This window comes from Falco cherrug, chromosome 9 (assembly GCF_023634085.1).
Source record: "Falco cherrug isolate bFalChe1 chromosome 9, bFalChe1.pri, whole genome shotgun sequence".
NCBI classification, from domain to species: Eukaryota; Metazoa; Chordata; class Aves; order Falconiformes; family Falconidae; genus Falco; species Falco cherrug.
This window is the reverse complement of record NC_073705.1, coordinates 34848165-34873045: the sequence shown is the minus strand read 5'-3', so window position 1 is coordinate 34873045 and position 24881 is coordinate 34848165. Positions and strand designations below refer to the sequence as shown.

The following is a 24881-nucleotide window of genomic DNA, read 5'->3' as shown; positions in this document are numbered from 1 at the left end:
CGGTCCTGCCCATTCAATGGTGTCTTCATTCTGTGCTTTGATGAAACCTTCCATTGATCTTTCACATGGATTGGAGGGGCACCACAAGCTTTTCTGGGGATGTATCTGTAGGTGATTCAGGCTTTGGCCATTGGCTCTGGGCAGCCCTTCATCCAGCCAGAGCCTGCTTACCTTGTGTCCTTCCTGATGCTAAAATGAAGCAGGCTGAGGTCTGCTCAGAGCTGCCTCACCCATGGCTTCAATTCGTAAGTTCAGTTCTTACTGATTTCCATCTACAATTCCTGAAATACAAACTTACTGCAATAAATTCCAACCCTGCTCTGGCTGGACATCAGTCACCTTTTGCCAGCAGCTGCAGGTTCTCCCTCACTAACAGGTCCCTCCCAAAACCCCCATCCTGCATATGGCCCCTAGTGTAACCCCAGTGCCCTCCCATGACACCCTCCTATTGAAACAACATCTGGCACATGTAAGCATCTTTATTTTTGATCTTTTTGATGTGTTCCAAAGTGATATTTAGAGGACAAATTGCCATCTGCTGCCCTTTGTTGTGGTAGGAGTGCTGGTCAGGAGCTTAACACAAGGACAAGAAGAGTGTACAGTCAGCCCCAAAGTCTTTCTCATCCAGCATCCTGCGTCTGGACCATGCCACAGATGCATGATGTCTTCAGTTCATACAATCAGAGCAAACATATGTAGTCATTACAGGGACCTGGCGGTCTTCAACCCAGCTGGGTCACTTGTAATTACCTGAGAGCTTTCAGAGGGCTTCTCTTCCAAAAACTTGCCCAGCACCCCCTTGAAATGACACAAACTTACAGGTGGTAGGCAGCACTGAGCCCACCTGGCACACTGGGTCAGTTCAAAAGAGACATTTGTGAAGAAGAGCAATGCAATCTAGCAGGAAAAAACCTGCTAATTGTTTCAATATTTCATTGTGTGAGTGACTGACCTTCCTTTCCTTATCCTCTGAGGTAGGACCCTACACAGCCACTCTCATCAGGCACCTGTGAACCAAGACCACTGATTTATGGAGAACTATGTGCAATTCACTTCAAATGACACTGTTGTCCCACCGCCACCCATAGTCCATGGTGTCTTTTAATTCAAAGCATGAATCCCCTAAACACCCTAAACCTGAATGATAAAATGAAATAATATTCAGAACTTTCAGAGGAGTATCTATATTATTTATCCCTTTACCATGGTAAGAGGTCAGCTTTGCACTTCAAGCACTATTGAGGAGTCTTCTCTTCTGATGCCTTGTGAATTCACCAGCTCTTTCAAGTTTTATGGACTGGGCTCAAATTTATGGACTGATTTATGGTCTGGATTAGCTCCCAATATGCACTGATTCTCTCAGAGGGAGCCTATTCACAATCAATAAGCACTTGTTTAATGACTAAAGAAAAACGGTTACATCTTTTACTACAATAAGAATCAACTGCAACGAGATCTGGACAGGATGGGAACTGCCTAAATGAGAATACATTGGGCTGGTGAGACTGAACTGCAGGTAAAAGTCAAAACTTTGCAGGAAGTTGAGCTTTGCACGGCAAAGGACGACCAGCAGCGCTTGAGGGACAGCGATGATGTATAGAGTCACGTATGCCACAAAAAACCTCCCAGGCATGCATTGTGAACATCACAGATATTAAATCTACAGCTCAAAGGAAACAATCCCTTCAAGGAATAAGATCACCTACAGAGCTGTGATTTCAAATGCTGAAGATGTGCCTTCAAATGGAATAGAGACACTATGACTTTGAGACAGTTTTTTCCTGTAGTGCCCAAAGTACCGTATCCTGTAGATGCCTGGCTCTGTGCCAAGAGGGATGTGCCATTCAATAGACACGGTGCTCCGACCAAGAAATCCTTTGGTCCAGTAAAACCTAGCAGGCAAACCAAAAACTGCAGTCAGTAAGAAAATCCACTTTTCATTTGTTTTAATATCCCAAGAGTCACTAAGTAGAATGAGACGAAGGCACTCCAGTAAAGCGTATTTTAAGACCTTCTTTTAACCTTTCCTCATATATTTAAGTTATCAGAGCAGCAACAAAAAAAACCATTCCAAAACCTGGCAGGGCTGAAAAACATCTGGAAACGTGGAAAAACAAGTCAGTGGTCCTTTTTGCAGATAAAGAATATTTCTACCCTCATGTTCTTACATTCCCAACTCCATATCATAACCTCATACAACATGACCTCTGTGAGAAATATTCATCAGCCTAAGTCTTCCCTGTGCAGGAGGAATGCTGACCAAGAGGATGAGTATTTATTGAAGGTCACAAGCAAAATCTATCACAATCAAGCTCAGGGCTTCTGGCACCCATTTTCATAACAGACTCTCATTGCCTTTTGCAGACTCCTTGTGTAAAACCGCTTCTGCTCAACCTCAAAACTCTAAACACCTAGGGGTGAGGGATTTTTCAGCTGGCCACGGTGGAGAACTTCTTGGGCAGGTGAAGAAGATTAACCTGCTCTTCTTTTGCTACTGCCAGTGAGAGGCACTTCTGAATATCCCCCTAATTGTATCCATGCCAGACATGAGAGTTGTCGAGTCCTACTGAGGCAGCACCCCCATTTCAGGGCAGATCAGAAGCAGATGAACAAAATATGTTGATTCATCAGCAATGGTAATAAAAAGTTTTCCCATACCAGTCTTACTGAAAAGACTGAAACAAATATTTACAGACATGACCGGTGAAAAGCAGTGAATGGTGGGGGAAATTTGGTTTGGTACACAGGGGCCACAGGCTGTCACAGGGCCCATGTTTCCACCTGGTTGCTCTTGTCCAAGGTCTTAGCTGTGGATTGCACTGGCCTGTCTTGGGACAAAGACAATGTTGTCTTTGGAGATGACAGTGAGGTGACAGCACAAGGCTAAAGTGGTGGGGGATCTCCATCCTTGGGGACCACCTCGACTCACATGCACATGGCCCCAAGCAACCTGCTATAGCTGCAACATTGGTCCTGGTGGGAGCTGGGTTGAAACAGAGACCTGCAGCCTGAGCCTGGCTGTAACGCTGTGACCTAAAAATGCTGCTGTGATAGATCTGTCCCACCATCCAGCCTCCTCCCCATCCTGCCCTCCAGGCTCAGTGAACCAGGACCACCAAGTCTGGGACTCCAGAACTGGAACATAGCTCATATCCCTCCAGGGAAGAGGCTTCTCCCAGATGAGCTCATGGGGATTTAACCATGACTTATCTCTGTTGGCTGTTTGCTAAAGGCAGGGCCAGGCAAATTCCTGCCTGTAACTCAGCCCCTCCTCCTAAACAGTCCCAGGAAAGCAATTACTTCCCCCACGGCAAATGCAGGTGGGGCCAAACACTTCTCTACTGCAAACACCAAGACAGCACCCAGCAAAAGGGCAAGTCTGCACTGTTTGTCCCTCCTGCAACGGTGAGTGCAGGACAAAGCGCAGATAACATCTATCCCCTTCCCTGAAAGCTGCACCTCCTTTGAGTAAACCTTCATATATTTTGATTCCTAAAAATATGCATTTTACAAATTCAGTTATAAGCTATTTAACACTTTGCAACTCTAAGCTAACACATAATGTGTTCACTTGTGCTACTCTCCTATTGCAATGTCATCACATTAAATGGCATTAAATGCTAGCTTTTCCTGCACTAAACAGCATCTGACTTTGCTAATATCTAGTAAGAAAGTTTGATGCTTCTTGTCCCCATCGCATTAATTACTGACATGTAACACACTGACATTGTAAAAAGTGACTTGTTTTCATCTTAACAGAACCGTTTCCCATTTCTTGCGCTGTTTGGGACTTGCCTGGGGCACCAGGAAGGGAGGCATTACTGTCTGCCTTTGCCTTCTGGACACCCCTTTAGGCAGGAGGAGGCCAAACAGCTCCTCTCCCTTATCAGCAGAAGTATTTAAGCATCATCCAGAGATCTGAAGTCTGACCTTTCTCAATAAGGGAAATAGGATGCCTAGATTCCCATCTCTCCAGCATTATGGCAGCACATTCTTGAAGTTTTGCACTTTTATGTTTTTCATATTCTTGAGTGACATGTTATTAAACATTTTCAGTGTTCCTGGCCAAGATTTTGGGAAATCTGTTGGGTTTTTGGAAGAGGAGGGTAGAAGGCAGGGCTACATATATGGGTGATAAAATGCCATCATTTCCCATACTCAAGTAGGGAACTTGACAGGAAAAGGTGACATCACTGAGAGCAACAAGGTAAACAGAGGGTAAGTGCTAAGAAATGCAGAGCTATGAGTGCAGGCAGGTGACTGTTTTTACTTTATGAATCACAGCAAAGGTGACCCTACGAAAACCCTGCTCTGGTGAACCTCTCATATTTTCTGTTTGGTACCCTATTTATCAGCACAGTACGGCGGCTGGATGGATGTGGTCTATGAACAAGTTGGACCATGAACCTTGCTCTTCCTTCTACCTTTCCCAAACTTACAAGCCTTCATTGCAGAAGCTAGACCCAAGGGGAAGACCAAACGTTGTGGTCTTGACAAGTCAGCCACCTAAATATGGACCAATCTGTCCCCAGAGAGCATAATCTGCAGGGACAAGACCAACCTACATTTGGGAGCTTTGAAATAAAACCCTTCATGTTAAACTCTAATTACTCTATGGAATCTGTGGAACACTGAAATCTGGTCAGAGCACCCACCTGGTGTCCCAGGAGGCATCATTCTGTACTACGTGCCAGCTGTCTGAAGTATTAGTGTATCTCTCTACCGTCAGGAAGTTGTGTTTCGTCTGGAATAAAATAACAGAGTTAGCCAGATGCTGAAGGTACAGGCATCCCTACTAATCTGTCTCACTTTAAACTGGAGAATGGCCTCTGCTTCTGTGTCCTTTACTGGCAAAGGTGGTAATTACTGGGAAAAATGCTTTCTTTTCATTGCCAAAGCACAAATTTAAGCTAATAAATGATGCAAAGAACAAGTAAATAAATTGATCATTAAAAAGAGAATGGACAGGTGAGGTATTTGCTATCAATGCCTATGCAAGATGAGTGATGAGATGAATTAAGTACTTCTCTAATTTTCTTTGTTTTATTAAAATAATGCACCGGGCTGATAGGATGGAGACTAGAGACCATGCTTGCTACAACTGGATGGCACTGGATACTGGCTGAGAAAAAAATGCGTGGCCTAACACATGGCGTGGGTTCCATGTATCAGGGAGAGGCAGTAACTAAATATTCACTGATCCTGAACATCCCCAATTCCAGTGTCATTGCACCATATTTACCGCGTTCTCTGCACTGTTCCTGGGGTTTGCGCCTACAAAAGTTACTTCAGCAACTTCTGTCTGTGGGGAAAATTGAGATTTGTATTAAAGACCGAGCAGCATATTGCACACTAAGAACATTCTTTGAAGCTACCATACAAGTTTTCCAGTGGTTTCGTTGGATTTTTGTGGGGGGTTTTGTTTTCTTTTGGTTTAAATTCTTTATAATTTCACTTGTTGCAATAGCAATGGGCAATTTATACTGTGCACTGGTGTATTGTGCCTTGCCATTCCACTTGTCCTGCTTGCTGGGTGAATTCCACCATAGCATGTAAGATTTCTGTGTGAAAGATGGAGTGATATTTAAGTGGTGAGATATTTAAGAATGCCTCCCTGCCTTCTTCCTACCTTACTGCTGGAGACAGTAAAACTGAACACCTTATCTAAATTTTGAGCAATGAAAATAGAACCCTTTCTGACACTTTTATTTCATTTACATACCAGAGACATCAAAGGTGACCTGATTTCTGCTTGTAAAGAAATTGCTGTACAATATTTGCCTATTTAATCATCAAATGTTATTTTATATTCAAGCAGAAGGGGAAATCTTCATGTTGAACAAAGAGCTTTTATTTTCCCCTTCATTCACCCATTTTAATCCCATTCAGTGCAATTACATTGGCATGAAAATGCTCTGTCTCTGTCTTTTCAACCAAGCCCAATAAAAGCAACGAGACCTTTTTGGTCTGAGAGCACCACAATCATTTAGAAAACATAGATTTTTTTCAGATAAGGGATAAGAAGTTAAAGATTATTTCCTAAACAGGTTTTAGCAAATCCTTGAAACTCTCACCGCTCGATACTGTTGTATCACTTCTTGTAGCACATCCCCAAATGTCTTATTCACTGGCACGCGATCGACCATGAGAGGAGGCACCAAGGTCACATTACCTATATTGAAAAATGGGGGCTCTGGACCATGTGGCAAATCCTGAACTGTATTCTGGGAGAGGGAAGAGGTGCTCGTTATACATACGTATAGAAGACCAGTATCTGCCTGATGAATCATATCAATGCCTTGACTCTTTGTCTAAGTCCATTGCTTAGATAGATTTTTAAAAAGAAGGGCAATAAATTAAGCATAAAAACAAACAACAGGCAATTCATCTGTACTCTGTATGCAGGAGCAATCCCTGCAGGACACCTGCTGCCCTGTTGCTGAGGTCCTTCAAATCCACCTGCCAGAATATCCCATAACTTCAGGAGGCAGAGCCCTCCCACTGGTCCTGCACATTTACATTGCCCGGAGATACAAAGGTAATGAACATTGCCATGTACAGCAGAAATGCAGCAGATTTTTTTTTCCTCTGGGTAGAAAAGTAGCAACTTCAAGCTGTGCTGAAAGGTTGGAGGTACCTATTTTCTAAACTTTGAACAAAGAAAACCCAGAATTTCTCAAGTGGTATGAGACCCCCATTACAGGAATTATTTTCATATCACATGAGAATTTCTCAAAGGTGTTTCTTATAAGAAAAGAGAGGGTAGCAATCATGCAACCTCATTGAGGAACAAATATAACCATCACCATTTACAGGACTGAAATATCTGCATGTGGTATATAGAAAATTTTGAGTACCGTAGCAATAGCCTTTGCAAGTCCTCTGTACAGCTGAATATAAGCAGCAAGGGTGTGTGGTCCATAAATAGTCGATGCAGCCTCATATCGTTGAACCTAGCAAAGGACAAATTTGGAAAAGGAGGGTTTGAAGGACTCTTTTGAGCAGTTTATACAGCTCATCTTACTGTGCCAAGACAAGATTAACATAATACGTGCAGGGATTTGTTTACTCCCTTATTGCTAGGGAGAGAGACCAGCAACCTGCCTAAGTATTTCTGCTGGAATTTCAGGTTACTGTTCATTCTCCAATCCACCACAAACAGGGAGGACTGGTTGTCACTCTTCTAATTATCACAGCTCTTTTACTCTTTTAAAGGCTTATGGTATAGGTTGTCTCCTCTCCAACTTTTTGGGTTGGACAACCCCAGTTCTTCCAACTTTCCCTCCAAGTTTAGGGTTTCTAAAACCAGGGAGTCCATCCAGTGGTCCACATCTCAAAGCACAGCATCTACCAGGCCCTCTGGGGAACCTTAAAACAGGGTCCTGCAAGCCGTATTGTGGTCTTTCCCACAGCAACATGGCACTGCAATTCATGTTCACCTTACAACCCTGCAGTTCCAAATCTTTCTTCTGGCAATTTTGCCACCTTATGAAGGTAAATTCTAATTCATCCAAGTCATCAGGAGATTACTAAAACAGATCTGAATTCACAGCCTCTCCCTTCAGATAGATGTCTTCCCTACATCTGACAATTTCCACATTAAAGCATCCATATGTACTCTCTAGCTATGGTCAGGAAACCACATTGGCCCTTGGACCCTGTTGTCTAGACCAGAATAAACAAGGTCGTCTCCTTCTGCCACAGATTCTTCTGATCTTTGTGGCAAATAATAAGTACTCTAAACATACATAATTTCACATGAATTATCATCCCATATGGACAAAAACTGAATTCAATTAAACATGTTCAATCTACAGTTTTACCATTTACCTGGTATTCTTCATAGGTGGTAATGTAATGGGTGTAGACATTGCACAGACCTGCAATTACGACATCCATTCTTGGTCCACCATGAGAATCAAATTCCTAAGAAAGGAAATAAATCACTTATCTTCTAACAGCTGCTTAATGCACAATTATATTGTTGTTGTTGTAATTGTTATTGGTTTGGGTTTGGTTTTTGTTTGTTTGTTCATGGTTTTTCTTTATCACAAAGTCATGTTGGGAAGGGGGCCGGATGATCAGGAATGCAACCCTAAAAGTGCAATTTGCCTTTATTAATGTCTCATATTCACTTCCCAAAGAAAAAGAGGAGAAATTACCTCATATTCCAATAAATTCAGTAAATTTAGGGGGTTTTTTGAAGCTGATGTCTCTATACTCCTAGAAAAACTGGTGATATAACTATGTGAGACAGGCTCAGTGAGTTGTGGAGACAGCATTTGAGATTAAGATGGTCTGAAGCTGCAGGCAGGACATATCAATCAGGGAAACAAGAAAAATACATTTGCCATTTTTAACAATTGTTCTTGTATTGCAAAATCCCAGTGAGGATTAAGGAGCTAAAACCCTGCATCCCAGAGACAAAACTCCTGCTAGCATCAGTTATGCCTGGATCCCAGCTGAATTAGCTTTTGTTAGCTTAATAGATTGAAACTCGATCGGTTTGCTACTTTTGGGGAGGATATTAATTTACCCTGCATGTCAATAAGCACATGCAAAATGTGTCTGAAGCAACTGTGAGGAGGAAACATCTATGACACGAGACCCATTACCCAAGCTGGGGGGATACAAGGGAAAAAACAGAAGGATCAAGAAATATGAAGTTCCAGATACGCTGTGCTCTGGAGAAACCTCTTCCTCAGCAACTTACTCTTTTGACAGCTTCCCGTAGCCTGCGTCCAGACATGGTCCTAGGGGCATTAAGGGAACAACGTCAGTCTCCAGAAATGCAGAGGGCTAAAGCAGGAATCACTGGCTGGACATGCAGCACACCACCAGAAATACACACAGTACTTGCAGAGCTGTTCAGCATCCCTTAAGGCTTCTCTTCGATGAGCTCAACCAAAACACCTCAAAACTTTTCACATACATCATCACAGCCAGGGTGAGGCTGGAGGCACCCCAGGACAGGGTGGGGTAGAAGATAAGGTGCTAGAAATAAATCATTATCCTATTAAGATTTTCACCATGTATTATCAACAGTCGGTGCACTTCATCATTACAGTGTTTGTGACATGAAAAAAAATCAAAGTTAACAACTTCCTTTCATTTCATTGAAACTGCATTTTGTAATGAACAGTTAAAATTATTTAGGAAGCTTGTTTGCATACCATTCATTCCCATGGCTAGTTTATGAAACAGAGAAGAAAACGGGAAACCCCAGATAATCAGAGGAGACAGTACACGAGTAAGTACACGCAGTGGACATATATGTGCAGTGCCTGCACAGCTCTCATATACTTGGCACAATTTTGAGCTTACGCCCCCTTTCCACTTGCATGCAGAAGTATCACAGATAGTTTGAATGACACGCTGCCAGCTGCGTTACATAGAGCCAGACCAAAGAAATACATACGTGAATTCTCCAGGAACAGCAATGATTGCCAGTGATCCAATGGCAACAATCTGAACATCCACAATGTCTGGGTGCCATGGGTGAGGCCGAGTCATCTGAGGTGAAAAAAAGTAGATATGACTATCGTAGGATAGCAGCAAAAAAAAGATAGCTGAAGTGTTTTCCTTCCTACAGTCATAAATTAGGCAAATAAATTTACTTTGTAGGCATTCTACCTCCACATGTACAGCAAGTTGTCTGACTCTAACAGACAGATAAGGCACATGTAAATACTATGGGTAAGGCAAAAAAAGAGTGTTGCCAGAGGGGCAGCTTAAACCAAAGTGTGTAAATAAGGTCAGGGCAGCACCTAGAAATTCCTCACCTGCTTGGGAAAAGGATAGTGTTAGGATCAATAAGGGTGATCATCCAACCAGGAAAGCAAAAGTGAATGAGTGAAATCAGAGAGCCTGGTGGTGGTGGGAAATGAGTTACCTCTTCCTTAGCTGAGCAAATGCACAGTCTGTTGTGAAGCAGAATTTCACCCAGAGGGACCCTCAGCCTAGCCCTGAATTCAAACTGCTCCCTAGCAGGGACCACACCATACTCAGACTCCGCACCATTTGGCAGCAGCGAGAACAAACGCCACAGCAGCATTTTGTCCTAAATAGCTAGATAAAAATGAAGAAGCCTGTTAAAAGGAAATTAAGAACAACAAGAATTCAAGGGTGGCATGGCTCCAGGGAATGAAATGCTTCAGCAAGCCAAAAAGATTTTTGAAAAGCAATTTACTGAGGGCAAAACATGAATGACAATACCTTGTGAAGCACATCAGAAGCAAGAGGCCTGCCAAAGCATCCATAAAAGGATACTCAAAATGTGTTAAAGTCATAAGAACAAAGTGTCATTTACTCTTAGTAGTACCACCCTGGACTGAGGAGGTGGGGTGGGAGGAGGCTCCGTGCTGGGACCTCTTTTTATGGGAGATGACGTGAGGAGCTGATTGAACACAAAGCAACACAAGGAAAGGTCTTCAAGAGGCTGATGAAAGGAATAACAATGAATCACCTCATCCAGATGGCATCATCTAAGTGCTCTAAAGGATCTTGGACACAATCCCACTCCACTACAGTGCATTTGCTTTAATGCCAAGGAAACAGCAGGTGGAAAATGGGCCATCAAATGTTTTTAAAGTTTTAAGTACAATTTTGGCAAAGTTCAGCAAGAACTATCACCAAGTCCTGCCTAGAACAGAGCAGCCCCAAGCATGGAGATGGGCTGGGACCCACAGGGCAACAGCTCTGCAGAGGCCAACCCTAAGAAATAGCCCTTCCTTGTGTAAGTGGGGCATCCCTGGGATGGAGACTCAAGCAATGGGGCATCTCATTCCTTGCTGAATACCCTGCCTCTTCTGGACAGGGCCCTGAGCAATGTGGAGTAGCTGCAGTGTTGGTCCTGCTGGGATTGGGGTTGTGCTGGAGAATCCCTCCCCAGGGTACCTCCAGCCAGAGCCTGGTACGATTCTACCCATGTAAGTCTGTAAGAGTAAGTCTGGCATCGATGTTATAGCTCTCAGAACTATCAGACACTTGCATAAACATGACAGAAAATCAGAGAAGTCAACAGAACATTTCCAGAGGAAGTCAAAGCCTGGTAGAAACCTTTGAAGATGACACCGAGAGGGTGGGTAAGTTGATACAGTCCCCAGAGTTTCCACAAGGCACCGTGACAAGCTACTTAATTTTGCATGGACCAGTCTGTCACATGACAAAAAAGAAAGGTCTTCTCACGGATTAAAGAGGAAGCCAATGGTAGGATGGAAGAAAAATCCACCCAGATATGAGCACCGGCAGACGAAGTCCTGAAACCAGAGACTGCTGGGGGGCAACGCTGAGCTCCACATGCTGTTGGCTTTCCCTGACCTTGCGTATTTTTCCTGTGCATCCTGCTCAGGACTGTTCCACAGACAGAGAATTAGGCCAGGGTGGATCTTCAGTTGGGCTTTTTGACCCTAATGAGAGCAGCAGGTCTGGTCCCTCCTCCTGGGATGTATGGAAAAGATGCTCTGCAAGAGGAAAACTTCCATCTCTCTCATTCTGGTGCAAACTAATGGCAACACTCATTCTTGCTTTCTATATTCATGTCTTCAAAGCCCATGCAGCTTGCTCTCCCTCCTTGTTCTTCCCCATATGGGCTGGCACAGACATCATCTGTAGCACCCTACCAAAACCTAGCCCAGATCAGCAACCTCTGTGCTTCCCAGGCCACGCACTGGTGTATCCTTACCTCTCCGGTGCTGAAGAGGATCGGCTTGGGTTTGTGGCAGGCTTTCGTTTCATTGGATGGCTCCCCCAGCAGCTGGTCCCGGATTTCATCCCAAAATGGATTCCCTTCTACTGAGCCTTGAGAGGGAAAGATCTTTTAGATGCTGTTCCTTCAGCTGCTCCAGCAGCTAGTGGACCGAAAACTCACTTATTACCCGCTCCCTGCTTGAGTGGGGTAGGATAATTTCTCAGTGGATTCTGACTATGTCCCTTTTCTGGGGTGGTTTGAAAAGCCAAGCTTTAGCCCAGCTGAGCTTCATCTTGGCAGCCTTCAGGTTAATGAGAACAAATTAAAAAGATTGCCCCAAAGCCAGCTTTTTCTTCTCCCCACTGCCCACCCAGCGCTCTCCTTCCTTCAGAGCATGATTGTATCCTTCTCCAGAAGCTTTCCAATGAATGCAGACAAACTTGCAAGCGGGCTGTGGCTGTAAGATCACACCTTCCTTAAAAATATCCCTTTCAAGACTGTGGTTCAACCAGCTGTTGATGTTCTTAAATGACCCTGGTGGTTTGAATTTATTTGGGAGATGCCCCATGTCCTCCCCATTTGTACGAAGCTGTACTGACATCTGCTCCCTAAATTACCTTGTGTGAAGTTGAAAGCCCCCACTCCATCAATAGTCCCCGCAGCAAAGCTGTGTCCTAAGGCTGGTTTACATGTTTTAACCTGAATCAGAAGGGAGAAAAGAATGAAAAAGAAATATTTTAAAACCGGTTCCCCTCAGCATGCCATGTCCTGCTGTGAGAATACAACATTTCTTCCTTCCTTATGCCTGTGTCCTGGGAGCGACTGCTCTTACCATGTGTGTAGCATTGAGCTCCACCGAGACATCACTCATGTTCACCCACTGGTGGGCTGAGCTGAGGGGTCCTGTGACCTCTTGGGAAGCTTTTTCATACAGATCCTAGGGGACACAAAAGGTGGAAATTCTTGAGGAAGAAGAAATCAGGAACGTAACTTTTCTGAGATTCAACTATATGAATTATTTCTTCATTCTGTTGACCCTTTCCAGTGGCCTCTTCCAGGCGTTAAAGCAAGAGTGTATTTCCCAAACTCCTTTGTTTCTATCACCTGGCCCCCACATCCTGCATGCCCCAAGTCCTGCAGGCTCCCCCTGGCTCAAGTAACACGGGGAGGATGCTCTGTGGTCAGTTTTGTGCACGCCTTTTTTTTACAGCTGAAATGGGCACCTATTCCATGAAGATGGCAACTTCTTCTTCCTAGTTACAACCTTCTGGCATTTCTCACATCTTAGGCCAACCTGGAGAAATATTTTCTATGAGAAAGGTTCACTTCATTGCATTCATTGGTTCAAAACACATGGACATTACCATGCATTTACTATACAGCTGATGGATAAGCCGTTCAGCTCTTCAGTGAATGATTTTCTGGCACACATGCCTCAACTCGGTTCGTAGAAAGTGTTGCCAGAAGTTACACAGATTTAGTAACAATCCTGTAACTGCAGGAAAGAATAGAGGGGACAGCCTTCGAAGGCCAAGAGTCTGCAGTGGTAAAATTGACAGCGATGTTTTCCCTTGCCATTTGATACACATGCCGGGCCACGCCGACTGGGACAACCTTTCACTTGCAAGTCACGATCAGCCTCGAGTGACTTGAGGGCAAGCATCTGAAATGGCAATTAAAGGGAAACCGCCACCATCAAGCCTTCTGCTCCTACTCCTCTGCTGGGCCCCTTCCAGCTCCTACGAGGTGCTGTCCCTCTTACTGACCACTCTCACATTACACGAACCCGCAGAAGGGGAACCAGTAAATTCAGGTGACTTTTGAGCCCAAGGACACAGGCAACATAAGGGAACCCAGTCGGGTGGAAGACACTGTAAATGCAAAGTCAAGCAGGGCAAGATAAGTATCTTTCGTGGATGTTTAAGCTGGCACATTTTAACTCACATTTGGGTTAGTTTGGCAGAGTGGTGCCAAAGCTGGCCAACAAGTGGTATGTGGTGGTGTCTCTGAGCTCTTCTGGGAGTCTTCAACACCAGCGGTTTTTCCCATTATGACACCTCTGAGATGCATGCTTGGGAGGGAGGGGAAGATCATAAGGGGCAATATCCACATTATATACCAATAAGGAATATTGATATTAAAAGCCCAAACCAACATTTCAAATTGTGACACCTACAATGACGTACCTAAATAAAAGTGCATGCCTTCTGAAAAATCGGGGAACTTTTCCTTAAGTGTATAGATACGGACTTTTGAGTAATTTAAATCTACATTCACAAAAAGTAGTGCAAGAAAGTTCCTTAAACAAACATGCACTCCTGTAATAACAGCATTCATGCACAGTTGTAAAACAAAGTATCACTTACCCTTGCTTTCAAGTAGATATTCTGTCCTATAATTCTCGTACTGTCAAACATGTCTTTACCGGGACCCATGGCCATGCACATCGTTGCCTGTTAAGAAATTTGTTTAAATGCTACTGATCACTTAATATGGAGAATGTGTGGCACTGCAAAGTGGATGAGTTCCCAAGCTGTTGTCATACTGTGAGAACTAATTGCTTCTTGCCAGCCATCTCAAATTTGGGCACCAGGTTACTGCACTAACCTTTGCAGCAAGGTAGATGCAAGTTTGAGCTGAATGACTGGAAAGTGTGTATGAGGACAAGACACAGTAAGTGCCTGAAAGAGCTCTCCAGAATATCCAAAAAGAGGTGATTTTTGTTTAATGTCCTCTTCATGCACAATGGTCCAGCACATGGCTCTGTATTTGCTGCTCCACCCCGAGTTTTCTCCTCCTCGGCAGTTAATGTAGATCAGGTACGAGTTACTTACCCCCCCCACGGGACAGGTGCTCTGTGGGTTGTTGCACGACTCCCCTGTGTTTACGCAGAACGGGCCTTTAGTGTTGGGCGACACATCTCCCAAGTTGGAGGATGCGAAGGCAGCCACAAAAGAGCCCTGCCAAAACCAGGTGCGGTCAGATGGATTTTAGTGCCTTGCAGTGATTGCAAACATCACCTGCAGCTTTCCCTGCGGTCACAGCTGGCTTTACAGCTAGCTGATACACGTGTGATGCTGGTAAACATTTCTGAAATGACCGAGATGACCGGAACGGGGATTTAGGAGTGTCCCAGGGCTTAGGGACAGGAAGAGCAAGGGAGAATGGGGTGCACATGTTTCAACTGCCATTTCAGGGGGACCTCCACACTGCATACCTGCTTTGGTATCCAGACAGCATTTCTTCATCTACCTCTTCCATCTCAGCAGCAGTTCTTCCCCCCACATCCCCAGTTCCTCATGTTACTGATCTGATGTTAGTGGGTCATGGTAGTACCTTGCACAGGATTTTTTTCCTGCCACGCTTTCACCATGACTGATTTACAGGGTTAGAGCTATTGGGTTTGACTGCAGGAGTTAACATCAAGCAGTACTTGACTGGTTACACACTCAACGTCAGCTGAATTCAGCTCGCACAGACACTCTCATTTTTTTCCCCTCTTTTAGAGCTGGGATGCGTCAACACCGGATATTTTGATCAGTGAGCCATTTTCTTGTAAGACTGCTAGACACAACGTGCCCAGCAAAACATACAGCTAAATACTGAATCCTGCAAACACTTTGTACCCTTGCATGCATGTCACCTTGCACCAGCTTGCACCCATAGCTATGCACTAGAGCAGGAATTAGGCAGACTTCCTTTAGTTTCCATCTTTGGTATGAACTACAGGTGTTCCTCTGCCCAGAGTATTAAATAGGAATTGGGCAACTGCTTCAAGGTACATGCTGGAGATACACACAGGACACCCTCTTAATCAACTCATGACTCAAAGCATCTGTGAGATGGGTTCATGACCATATTTACATTTCTGGGGAAATAATGGTTTTTAAAGGAGCTGTGTTTGCCCTCTGTGGATGGCAAAACTTCTGGATAAATGAACTGGCTCTCTCACAAGCAGAACAGGCAGAGCTGGCTGGAAGCCATAAGAAGGAACTGGAGCTGACCACAGACTTCATGTCACACCACAGATGCACTATATTGATCCCTTTGGATTGAGTATCCCACACATGCCTTTCTAGGCATTTCCAATAGTTGAATCAAAATATATTTGATTGATTCCTAAAGTCTAAATAAATACCACTTATTACTAGTTTGGAAAGTCAAGAATACACCTTGCAATTTCTCTTCTTTAGAGGAAGAAAGTAAATAAATCAAAATGTTCATCTTTTTCCTCTTTCTGTGTTTACTCTATTGTCCTATTTCACTGTTTGAAAAAACCTGCTTTGGCCCATAGAAAGCACCAGTCATCCCCTCCCTGTTGCAACACTTTCCTCCCATCATTTTCAGTAATTTGAAACCACTCCCACCTCTCCGGGAAGCATCCCCTTGTTCTTCTCCTGTTCAAACAAGTAAGAAGCATAGCCCACGTTGTCGCTGTTCACAAGATGGTTTGTGTTGTTCATGCTGACCGGGTGCACGGCAAACCAGCTGAAGAGGAGTCAGAAGACATAGGAAATGCATCATTCATTCTACATATTGGCAACTGATTTGTTCAATCTACGTATTTGCAATTGACTTATGGGAATTTTCTTTGGGAGAATATAAATGGAGACTGTTGGTACCTAGGGATGTATTAACAAGGGCAGAGTTATTCCCATCTTCTCCCTTCCTGACCAGGAGGGCTCGTGGCTGTGACGGTCCAGGTCTTGAGGCCATAAGAATTTGGCACCATAATTATCAGGGCCACCGAGAGCTTTTTCTGAGTCCAAAGAATTATATTTTGGAGGGATTTTTATTTTCTTGCTTCAAAGAAACAAGGAGGAGTCAATAATGTCAAAAAGGGAACACTTTCATTCTTACAAAAAGGAAAATCCTTCTCTTCCTCTTAACAGAGTCAGACTCTCGCTTGGACTTCTAAATGAGGAAAACGCAAGTATGGCTTTGTTACTGCACGTCACTTCATTTCCCTGGCCTTGAGTTCTGAACTTCACGTGGCTGAACCCTGCCCCACAGATCAGTTGATGGGACGGGCATCATAAATGCTGCCTGTAGGAATGGCACACTTCCCACAGAACAGGGGGTGTTAAAGGAAATAACCAAGAGAAGAGGAACTCAAAGGGTCCTAGGGATGCTGGAGCTGGGATCTGTTTTGGGGGCATGGAGAGAGCCCCAGAGGGGACTCTTCTGTGCCCCTACAATGGAAGACCAGCTATGGCCATCTTTCCCAGATGCCTTTGGGCCATGGCAGGAGATGTGCCCAGCTGTAGGTGGGCCAGGTACTACTACATCTCCCAGAGCAGATGAGGGGCACTGACCTGGCTTATGCACTCATGGACTCTCACTGGCTCTTCCCTCAGAGCCCCTCTGGTGACTAGCTGGGAGCAGCGCCTGGTGGGCCAGGAGCAGCGTTGGGAAGGACAGCTTGTGCAGAAAGAGAACTGCTACGGAACTGTGGTTTATGAGGATTTCGAGAAAAACATGTTACTTCAGTGGTCAGTACCTGATAAGGCCTATGTCCTGTCCACCCTCGTCTACCATCTTCAGCAACACCATTTCTTTATCTGTGTCAGATGAATACCTGGATGAAAACAAAGCCGGGAAATGCTATTAGTGCCAGAGCTGTAGTCACGCTCTGCATTTCTCAGACACACTAAATCTCCACTAGGTTGAGCAAGGAAATGAAGAGGTTGTTACAGATATTACCAGAGCACAGTGAGACCTTAAAGAAGTATCTGGAAGTGGCTGTGAAGGTAAGGGAAGAGTTATGGTTGTTGCTGACCTCAGGCGCTACTTCTCCAGGGGATGGTGAGAAGAGCTCTCTGCAAGCACAAATTCATGCACCAACGATGGCACTTCAATGTCACCTGACTCAAATGCCAACTTCTACTAAAGACTTTCTTTTTTTCTTTTTCTTTTCTTTTTTTTTTTTGAGGTTTTGTTTTGTTTTGTTTTACACAAAGTATAAGGTCACATCCTTGACAATGCCTCGCATGCTTGGAGTGGGCAACCACAGCTTTGAAGCCTACTCTTGCAACTAGTTTTTGGGGATGCACACATCCAATCACCCAGGATGGCAACAGTGTCATTCTGCCATCGTCTTAGCTCCTGGGTTTCAACCATCCCATGAATGACTAGAAACACCAGCTGCAAGAAGGCTAGGCCATGGTCCCAACTGAAGGATCCTCTTCAGGGCTCTGTTTCTCTCCTGCTCAAGGAGCTTTTACCTCCTTCGTTCGGATGCTGGATTCTTAAGATAGGAGAAAGGGCTTCGGTTGATCTGGCTGTTTTCTACAGTGCCTCTGTTTACAAAAAGCTTTCCTCTCTTCATGTTCTGATGCGCTATATCAATGCTCTGAAAAGCAGGAGGACAGGGAATATCAGTCCATGCATGTAAGGTGTACGTGAGATTATCTAGAAAAACTCTTTTCCTCCCTGCCTGTCCCCAGCCCTTCTTGGGAATTTGGGGGCTTTTTTCTTAAGTGGTCTAAAATCATAGAAAATTATGATAATACTTTGAAACCACCCACATCTGCCTCTTTCTAAAGAATGACTTCAAGGCTACTTTTTTTTTAATCTGATTTCACTGGTAAGCATAAACCCACCTCCAAGTGTGTTTATAGACTGTGACATTTGGAGGTGCTACCACGAACATCACAGCAATATCTCCATTAGTTACAAATGTCCTGCGTTTATGGGCTTTCATGTCAACAGGCTGTATGCCACTGACCTTTACGATGCCATTCACGATCGCGTTGAGGGATGGTCTGATTAGCCCTTTGCTAGTGATCCTGAAGAGTGTGTACTGGAAGTAGCCACCAGGACCCGAGTGTGTGTGGGTGCCACTGAGGATGACGTTGTCCTGTCGGTACAGCTCGCCGTACTTACTCTTCAGTTCCTTCAGCACCTAAGAGGAGGTGGCCCTAAAAGCCCTTTTTCACACCCAAAGGCTATGGAGGCTTGTATCAGCCCTCACCAAAACCCCAGCCATTCATCTTTCTCCTCAGTCTTCTCTTTCTGCCTTATACCCCCATAATGGTGTCACGACAGATTATAGCTGTTGACTTGGCAACAGCCTTAAAATAGTAAAATCTGATAAGTGCAGACCTCTACGGCCAACTTGCAGTGAAGCCCAGATCACCCAAGGACTCCCCAGCTCTCTGGCATCTCCCTCTCTCCTCTGTGGTGCTGGAGACCCAGCACTGCACAGTCACCATGATAATGTATTCAGGACCTGCAAGTATTTGTGATAGTTTTTCCTCTAAGAAAAACATTGTCAAAGTCCAGCCTCATTTGCTGAGGAATCAAAAGTTCTTCTTCAGGACAGAAACAATGTCTCTCCAAGATTGTGCTGTAAGGAAATCTCAAAGCAAACAGCCAATGTTCTGGGATGCTCAGTATTATTTAGTCATGACCACAACCTTAATGCTAATACCAGCAACAACCCAGATTGTGCCAACCATCCAATTCCAGCCATGTACCTCCAGCCTCAGTCTCTGAGACACCATTCCTATGTCAGCGCTAACAAACACGACTCTCCTGGAGTCATCAAGGTCTGCCACGATGAAGGCTCGGCTGTAGAGGCGCGAGAGTAGCCCGCCACCCACCTGGTCTGGGTTGGCATATCCCATCTGGAAGAGAAGAGCTCCATCAAGCCCACACGGCCAAAATATTGAGTGATGTATTCATTTGCATGTATTTTTCTAAGTAGATTTGCCAGAGGGTCAGAGGACTCATTCAATGTATGAACACTCAGCTGCAACTATCTTGCCCTGTGATTGTAAGAATCACAGAATGGTTTGGGTTTGAAGGGACCTTAAAGATGAACTAGTTCCAGCCCCCTGCCATGGGCAGGGACACCTTCTACTAGGTCAGGTTGCTCAAAGCCTCAAAGAAATTTCACCTATTTGAAGACAACAACCATTTGGCAAGGCAGAGCCTCTAAACCAGAAGTCCTGCAAAAAATACTCAGATAAGATGAAAATCAGTATTTTGTCAACCCCGTGTTCAGTCCCCTCAACTTGCCAGAGGAATTTCTGCCACAGGTCCCGTGCAGTCAGCTCGACCTACACCCAGTAAGTATTGGTTCGCTGCTGGTGGTTCACTGGATTCTGTAATAAGAATAAATAGTAGATTAGTGGAGACATGAGCAAGCAGAATCGGGGACGGAGGATGCAACCCAGCCTTTTTAAAAAGATTGCAGGCCTGAAACCTGCTCAAGATCCCCAGAGGACTCAGCAGACCTATGGACAAGGGGATCCAGCTGGTACTGTCTGCTTGGGTTTCTGATGGGCTGTCAGTGTGGCCAAAGTGTGCTGGGGCTGTCAAGGCATTTGGGGAGGTAAAGGGTGAACCAGGCATGAAGAACTGCAGAGGAAGCTCACAAGATGGGATCACCAGACTGTGTAAAACGTGTCATGATTCACAGCAAGGGGAAGCAGCCTAGCTTTGCCAGTTAAGCTCTCCAAGCCCATCACTACTGTGCAGGAAACAGAGCTGAGGGTGTAAGAGCTGTTTTCACACAAAAACTTCAGCTCAGCAGCAGTGAGAAGAAGGGGATGGCATGTCAGATCTACTGGAAAGGCACTAGAGAAGGAAGAGGGCACATCCATATATCACCCTGGTGCCTCCAACATGTCCTGTGTCCAGTGCTGGTGCCCTGGTCTCAAAAAAATCACAGCAGAGCCAGCCGAAGCTCAGAGAGGGGAAAAGCAGCTCTGGGCATGACGTCCAGGCAAGCAGTGAGGAAAAGGACTCCTGAAGGAGATCATGTCTCCTCCCAGCCACCACGAAGGTGCAGAATTCCCTGTACAGAATGTACAAAGTGCTTGGGCAAACTCATGGAAGAAAAGCTACCGCATGCTATTAAGTTTTTTAAAACTGAAAGAAGAGATGAAGAAAAATGATTTTAAAAATGAAAGAAGAGAAATGGCAGACAGAGGGAATGGAGATTGTCTGGATCCCTGCAGCCAGCCTCACCTCCCACCCCAAGGCTGTGCGTCCGAGCCCTGAGAGATGCTCATGCTGGCTTTGGCCACCGTGCTCCTGCCGCAGAGGCCAGTAACAGCCCCGTGCCATGGCTGGGTGGGACGACCATATACAGAGAAGATTATGAAAGCTCATCAGTGGCCCAGTGACCTTCTACCTGTATCCCTTTAATTTAAATTACTGCACTGGACAGACACTCAAGCAAGATGTGATGGCAGGACTGAAATAGCTCAACTTGCCGTTGCTCTCTTTGGTGAGAAAGTGGAGGGTGAGGAGCACCACAGTCACAACGATCATCAACGTCAGGCAAACGATGAGGATCACCTCCAGGCGGGAGAAGGAGCACTTGGACCTCTTCCCACACATGGTGGGGGCACTGTGAAAGCAGAAAGGAGCCTGTGGGGAAGGCAAACGGGACAGCCCCAGTGTCAGGCACATCCCACCCAGAGCAGCACATCATACCCCCAAAGAGCTGGTGATGGTTTGTGGCCCCTGTCCCAGTGTCAGAGCAGGCAGTGGCAGCAATAAGGATGGGAAGTGAAGATTTATTTTTCAATTTGCTTAAAAGCAGAAAAAATACATCTCCTGTGAGCAGCAATCACTCCCCATCATGAGGCTGATAGGACAGGGTGAATGGCTGAACATACCGATCCTACATTTCCCAGGACACTTTGCTTGCTTTTTTGACAAAGTCTTTTAAATAAACCCCACAATCTTCCACCAGATCCTATGTTCACTGAGTGGCTAAGAGAAATGCTGCAGCCTGGAACCTTGCAGCTTTTCTGCTGCTCATGCTTCAAAGCACGTCAGAAAACAGTATCATCATCATAATGAAGGTCAATTTCGGAAACTCAGTGAGAGGAAAGTGCACCCCATTGCATGTCCAAGTGCTGATCTCTCCTGACTAGAAAAAATGGTTGTGACAGTTTTCCAAGATAAGACTCTGTATAGATGCTGGCTTTCTTCATCATTTGCGGAGCTCTTTGCGTTTGCTTTTTAAATACTGTTCTTCCTCTTTGGACAGAGGTTTATTTTGGATTAAAGATTAACAAGAAAAATTATTCAAAATACAGCTATGGGAAAATATTCTATTTCCACTTCCGATACAACCTCTGATGACCTCTGATTCATCCTGCTCTGGCACCTGAGATTCACATCAAGGGCTTCAGTCTTGCCCAGTGGGAACTGGCACCTGTAGCAAAAGGCCTTTTACCCTTCCTGTAAGCATCTGCATAAGGCAGAAATAAGCCTTTAAAATAGATTTGGACATTTCCATGTGTCCTTAGATGTGTTAGTAAATAAAACCTACTGCAGATCCCATTTCTCTGCCGGTGACCAAACCACATATCTACCCCAAAGGACTGGTTCCTTGTTCAGAGCAGTGGGCGGTCTCCATCCTCGGGGATGGCCCTGACCCGCCTGGACACGGCCCCAGGCAGCCTGCTGCAGCTGCAGTGTTGGCCCTGCTGCGGCCCAGCTGTCGCAGGGGTGGAGATGGGGTAGGATGGACATGTGATTTAGAAAAGGAAGAGTGAGAAAAAGCCTCTAATTTTCCTGGAGGTAACAGCTGTCTTATGGTGGGTCTGGCATGGAGCTTGGTAAAGCTCATGCCTGCAGGATATGCCCGGGAGGTGATATTCCTGGAAACAATGAACCTGCAGAAAATAATTGCTGACATGAACGTGGTCTTGGAAAGGTTGTAACAAGAAACATTGTTAGCAGAGAGCCAAGTCGTCATCCAGATTTGCTATAGGTGACCTTACTTACTAGCTTCTTTTGCTATGGCAAGCTACAGCAGTCATGATCATTGCTGAATTTCACCCAGCAAATTTTCTAGTGACAACAAATCTAATATTACAGGCTTCCTTCCTCCCCGTTCTTTCTCCAAGTGCGGCAGTGGCAGCCAGCTGCACAGCACCGCAACCTGTCCCGATAACCAGTATCACATCACCAGCCACGAACACATCTGCACAATACACAATTACACTTTTCTTTTTCCAACTGATTAAACTGCAAAAGTAATGCTAAAAGAAGCAAACATCAGTCCTATGAAATCCCAGTGAAATCTCATGCAAACTTACCTAAGATCCCTCGCGTGTCCCTATGTCTAGAGGAATGTCTCCCAGTTTGAGACCTGTTTCAAGCTGAAAAGTTCAGCTTGAAAGTTATTGCTTTTATAGCCCTGTGAGTCAAGCACGCGCAAGATAAGAAGCAATCAATCTATAAAACCAGCAATGGCTGCTGCTTCCCATCTGGCTATGACTCCTAATCCTCATGGAAGAACAGTCCCCAGGGTTTCCAAACTCTACTAGAAGAAGAATTTGAACACAGGATTATATTTTAAGTGTATTTTCATTTGTTAAAAATGTTATTGATTGAAAACCAGCTTTTTGCATCTGTTTTCCTTTTTGAGTCCCAGATGTGAGGAGGGGAAAGCAATTATGAGGCCTCTTAGATAATGTTGTTTATTTAATAAAGAATGGCCAAAGTCCTTTTTTACGTGGACGCAGAAGGATCCTGATGGCATGAGATAATGTTTCTGCATGGAGCTGTCAGCAAACAGCTGCTCAGGTGTTGGCAGGGACATACCGGAGAGTGATCCAAGCAGCACCATGTAGATTTTCTTCCCCACCTTTCCTGGTCAAAATGCTCACGTGTCTACTCCAAGCAGCAACAGGTAGCTCCACTGGGTGAAAGGTTGAAGTCAAGGACGTGATGGCCATGCTTGAGTACAGCCCCATGCCCGGCCTGCCACACAGACTGACCCAGAAGCACCAAGCAGTAGCACAAGATCTCTTGAGCTCTTCAGTTGGTTGCCCAACACCTGGGATGTGCAGTGATTTCCTTCTGGAACACCTTCTGCCTCCACTGGCCAATGCAGCAACTGAGGTGTTTCACCACGATCTGAGCTGGGCTTAAGGCTCCTCAAATATTTCTTTGGAAATCTTGAGGATGGTGAACAGGTTGCCAGACGAGGTGGGTATTAGTGCAGCTGCCTTCAGTTGCGTCATGGTTTAACCCCGGCCAGCAACCAAGCACCATGCGGCCGCTTGCTCACTCCCCCCACAGTGGGATAGGGGAGAGTATCAGCAGAGTAAAAGTGAGAAAACTTGTGGTTTGACTAAGGACACTTTAACAGATAAAGCAAAAGCCACACATGCAAGCGAAGCAAAACAAGGAATTCATCCAGCACTTCCCATGGGCAGGCAGGTGCTCAGTCATCCCCAGGAAAGCCGGGCTCCATCACACGTAACCGTTACTTGGGAAGACAAGCACCATAACACCGAATGTGTGTCCCCCTCCTTCTTCCCCCAGCTTTATATGCCGAGCGTGATGTCCCATGGTATGGAATATCCCTTTGGCCGGTTCAGGCCAGCTGTCCTGGCTGTGTCCCCTCCCCATTCCTTGTGCCCCTCCACCCTTCTCGCTGGCAGGGCCTGAGAAACGGAAAAGTCCTTGACTTGGTACAAACATTACCCAGCAACAACCAAACCCATCCCTGTGCCATCAACACCACTCACACCAAATCCAAAACACAGCACTGCACCAGCTAGTAAGAAGAAAATCAACTCTATGCCAGCTGAAAGCAGGGCAAATTGCTTCATGAAACCTCTGGTTCTTCTGGTAAAGTTAAAGCTGCCACCTCCAATCTAGGAGAGTTCATCCCGTTGGGTTCAACAGGAGCTTTGGTCATGGACATGCCTCTTGCCTGCTCACAGGAGCTGTCGGAGCTTGGGCTAGAGTGACACAAGGAAACACAGCTAAAGCCAGCTCTAAATATATCACTTAAGCTCAGGACCCCTTTCTGTGGGTACAGGTGAAACCTAAAATTGCAATGGGGAAGCAAGAGGAGGACAAAAGTGATGCCAAATGGACGTAAATCCAGAAGAGGAGGCCCATAAAGAGCTGCACAACAAAAACCTGCTGCAGTGCCAGCACTGGGCTACTCGGCATCCCTTGGGGGCCTCAAGCACCTGTCCTTGCACATGTGCTAAATAGCCGGTTGGCGGAGATATTTTCCAGGACAGACACCAACAGCTCTGTGGGATGCAGCATTTGGGTACTTGCAGCTTATGGGGAGACAGCACGCTGTGGTGTGGAAATGCCATGCGTCCATAGTGTAGCTCAGAGCTGCGCCTGGTCATAGGACCAGACCTCTTTGTGGTGGTAAATGGTGACATTCCTACTGGACAACTTGGCTAGGAGC

At 45.3% G+C, this 24881-nt stretch overlaps 1 protein-coding gene across 2 annotated transcripts; it reads right to left on the bottom strand.

Annotated features, from left to right (window-relative positions):
- Positions 1-1215: 1215 nt before the first annotated feature.
- Positions 1216-21040, bottom strand: LOC102054876 (putative neutral ceramidase C). Of its 2 annotated transcripts, none has more exons than XM_027815344.2 (20): positions 20872-21040; positions 19712-19797; positions 19168-19317; positions 18417-18593; positions 17914-18041; positions 17190-17267; positions 16057-16177; positions 14524-14649; positions 14056-14142; positions 12522-12626; positions 12307-12388; positions 11684-11799; positions 9419-9513; positions 8714-8753; positions 7831-7926; positions 6858-6953; positions 6075-6224; positions 5243-5302; positions 4656-4744; positions 1216-1892 (listed from the first exon to the last, which is right to left on the bottom strand). In XM_027815344.2, the coding sequence occupies exons 1-20, from the start codon at positions 21038-21040 to the stop codon at positions 1703-1705; spliced, it is 2241 nt and encodes a 746-aa protein (XP_027671145.1). In that variant the 3' UTR covers positions 1216-1702. The 2 variants fall into 2 exon arrangements, with proteins under 2 accessions (XP_027671145.1, XP_027671147.1); XM_027815346.2 differs by having other exon boundaries at positions 19712-19771; positions 20888-21040.
- Positions 21041-24881: the final 3841 nt, after the last annotated feature.

Excerpts from the sequence above, each read along its gene's own strand:
- LOC102054876 (XM_027815344.2), bottom strand. The coding sequence starts at position 21,040 with ATGTGTGGGAAGAGGTCCAAGTGCTCCTTCTCCCGCCTGGAGGTGATC. Across the intron at positions 7,927-8,713 it reads TACGGGAAGCTGTCAAAAGA|GAATTTGATTCTCATGGTGG; the intron begins GTAAGTTGCTGA and ends TTCCTTTCTTAG. Across the intron at positions 4,745-5,242 it reads GGAACAGTGCAGAGAACGCG|ACGAAACACAACTTCCTGAC; the intron begins GTAAATATGGTG and ends ATTTTATTCCAG.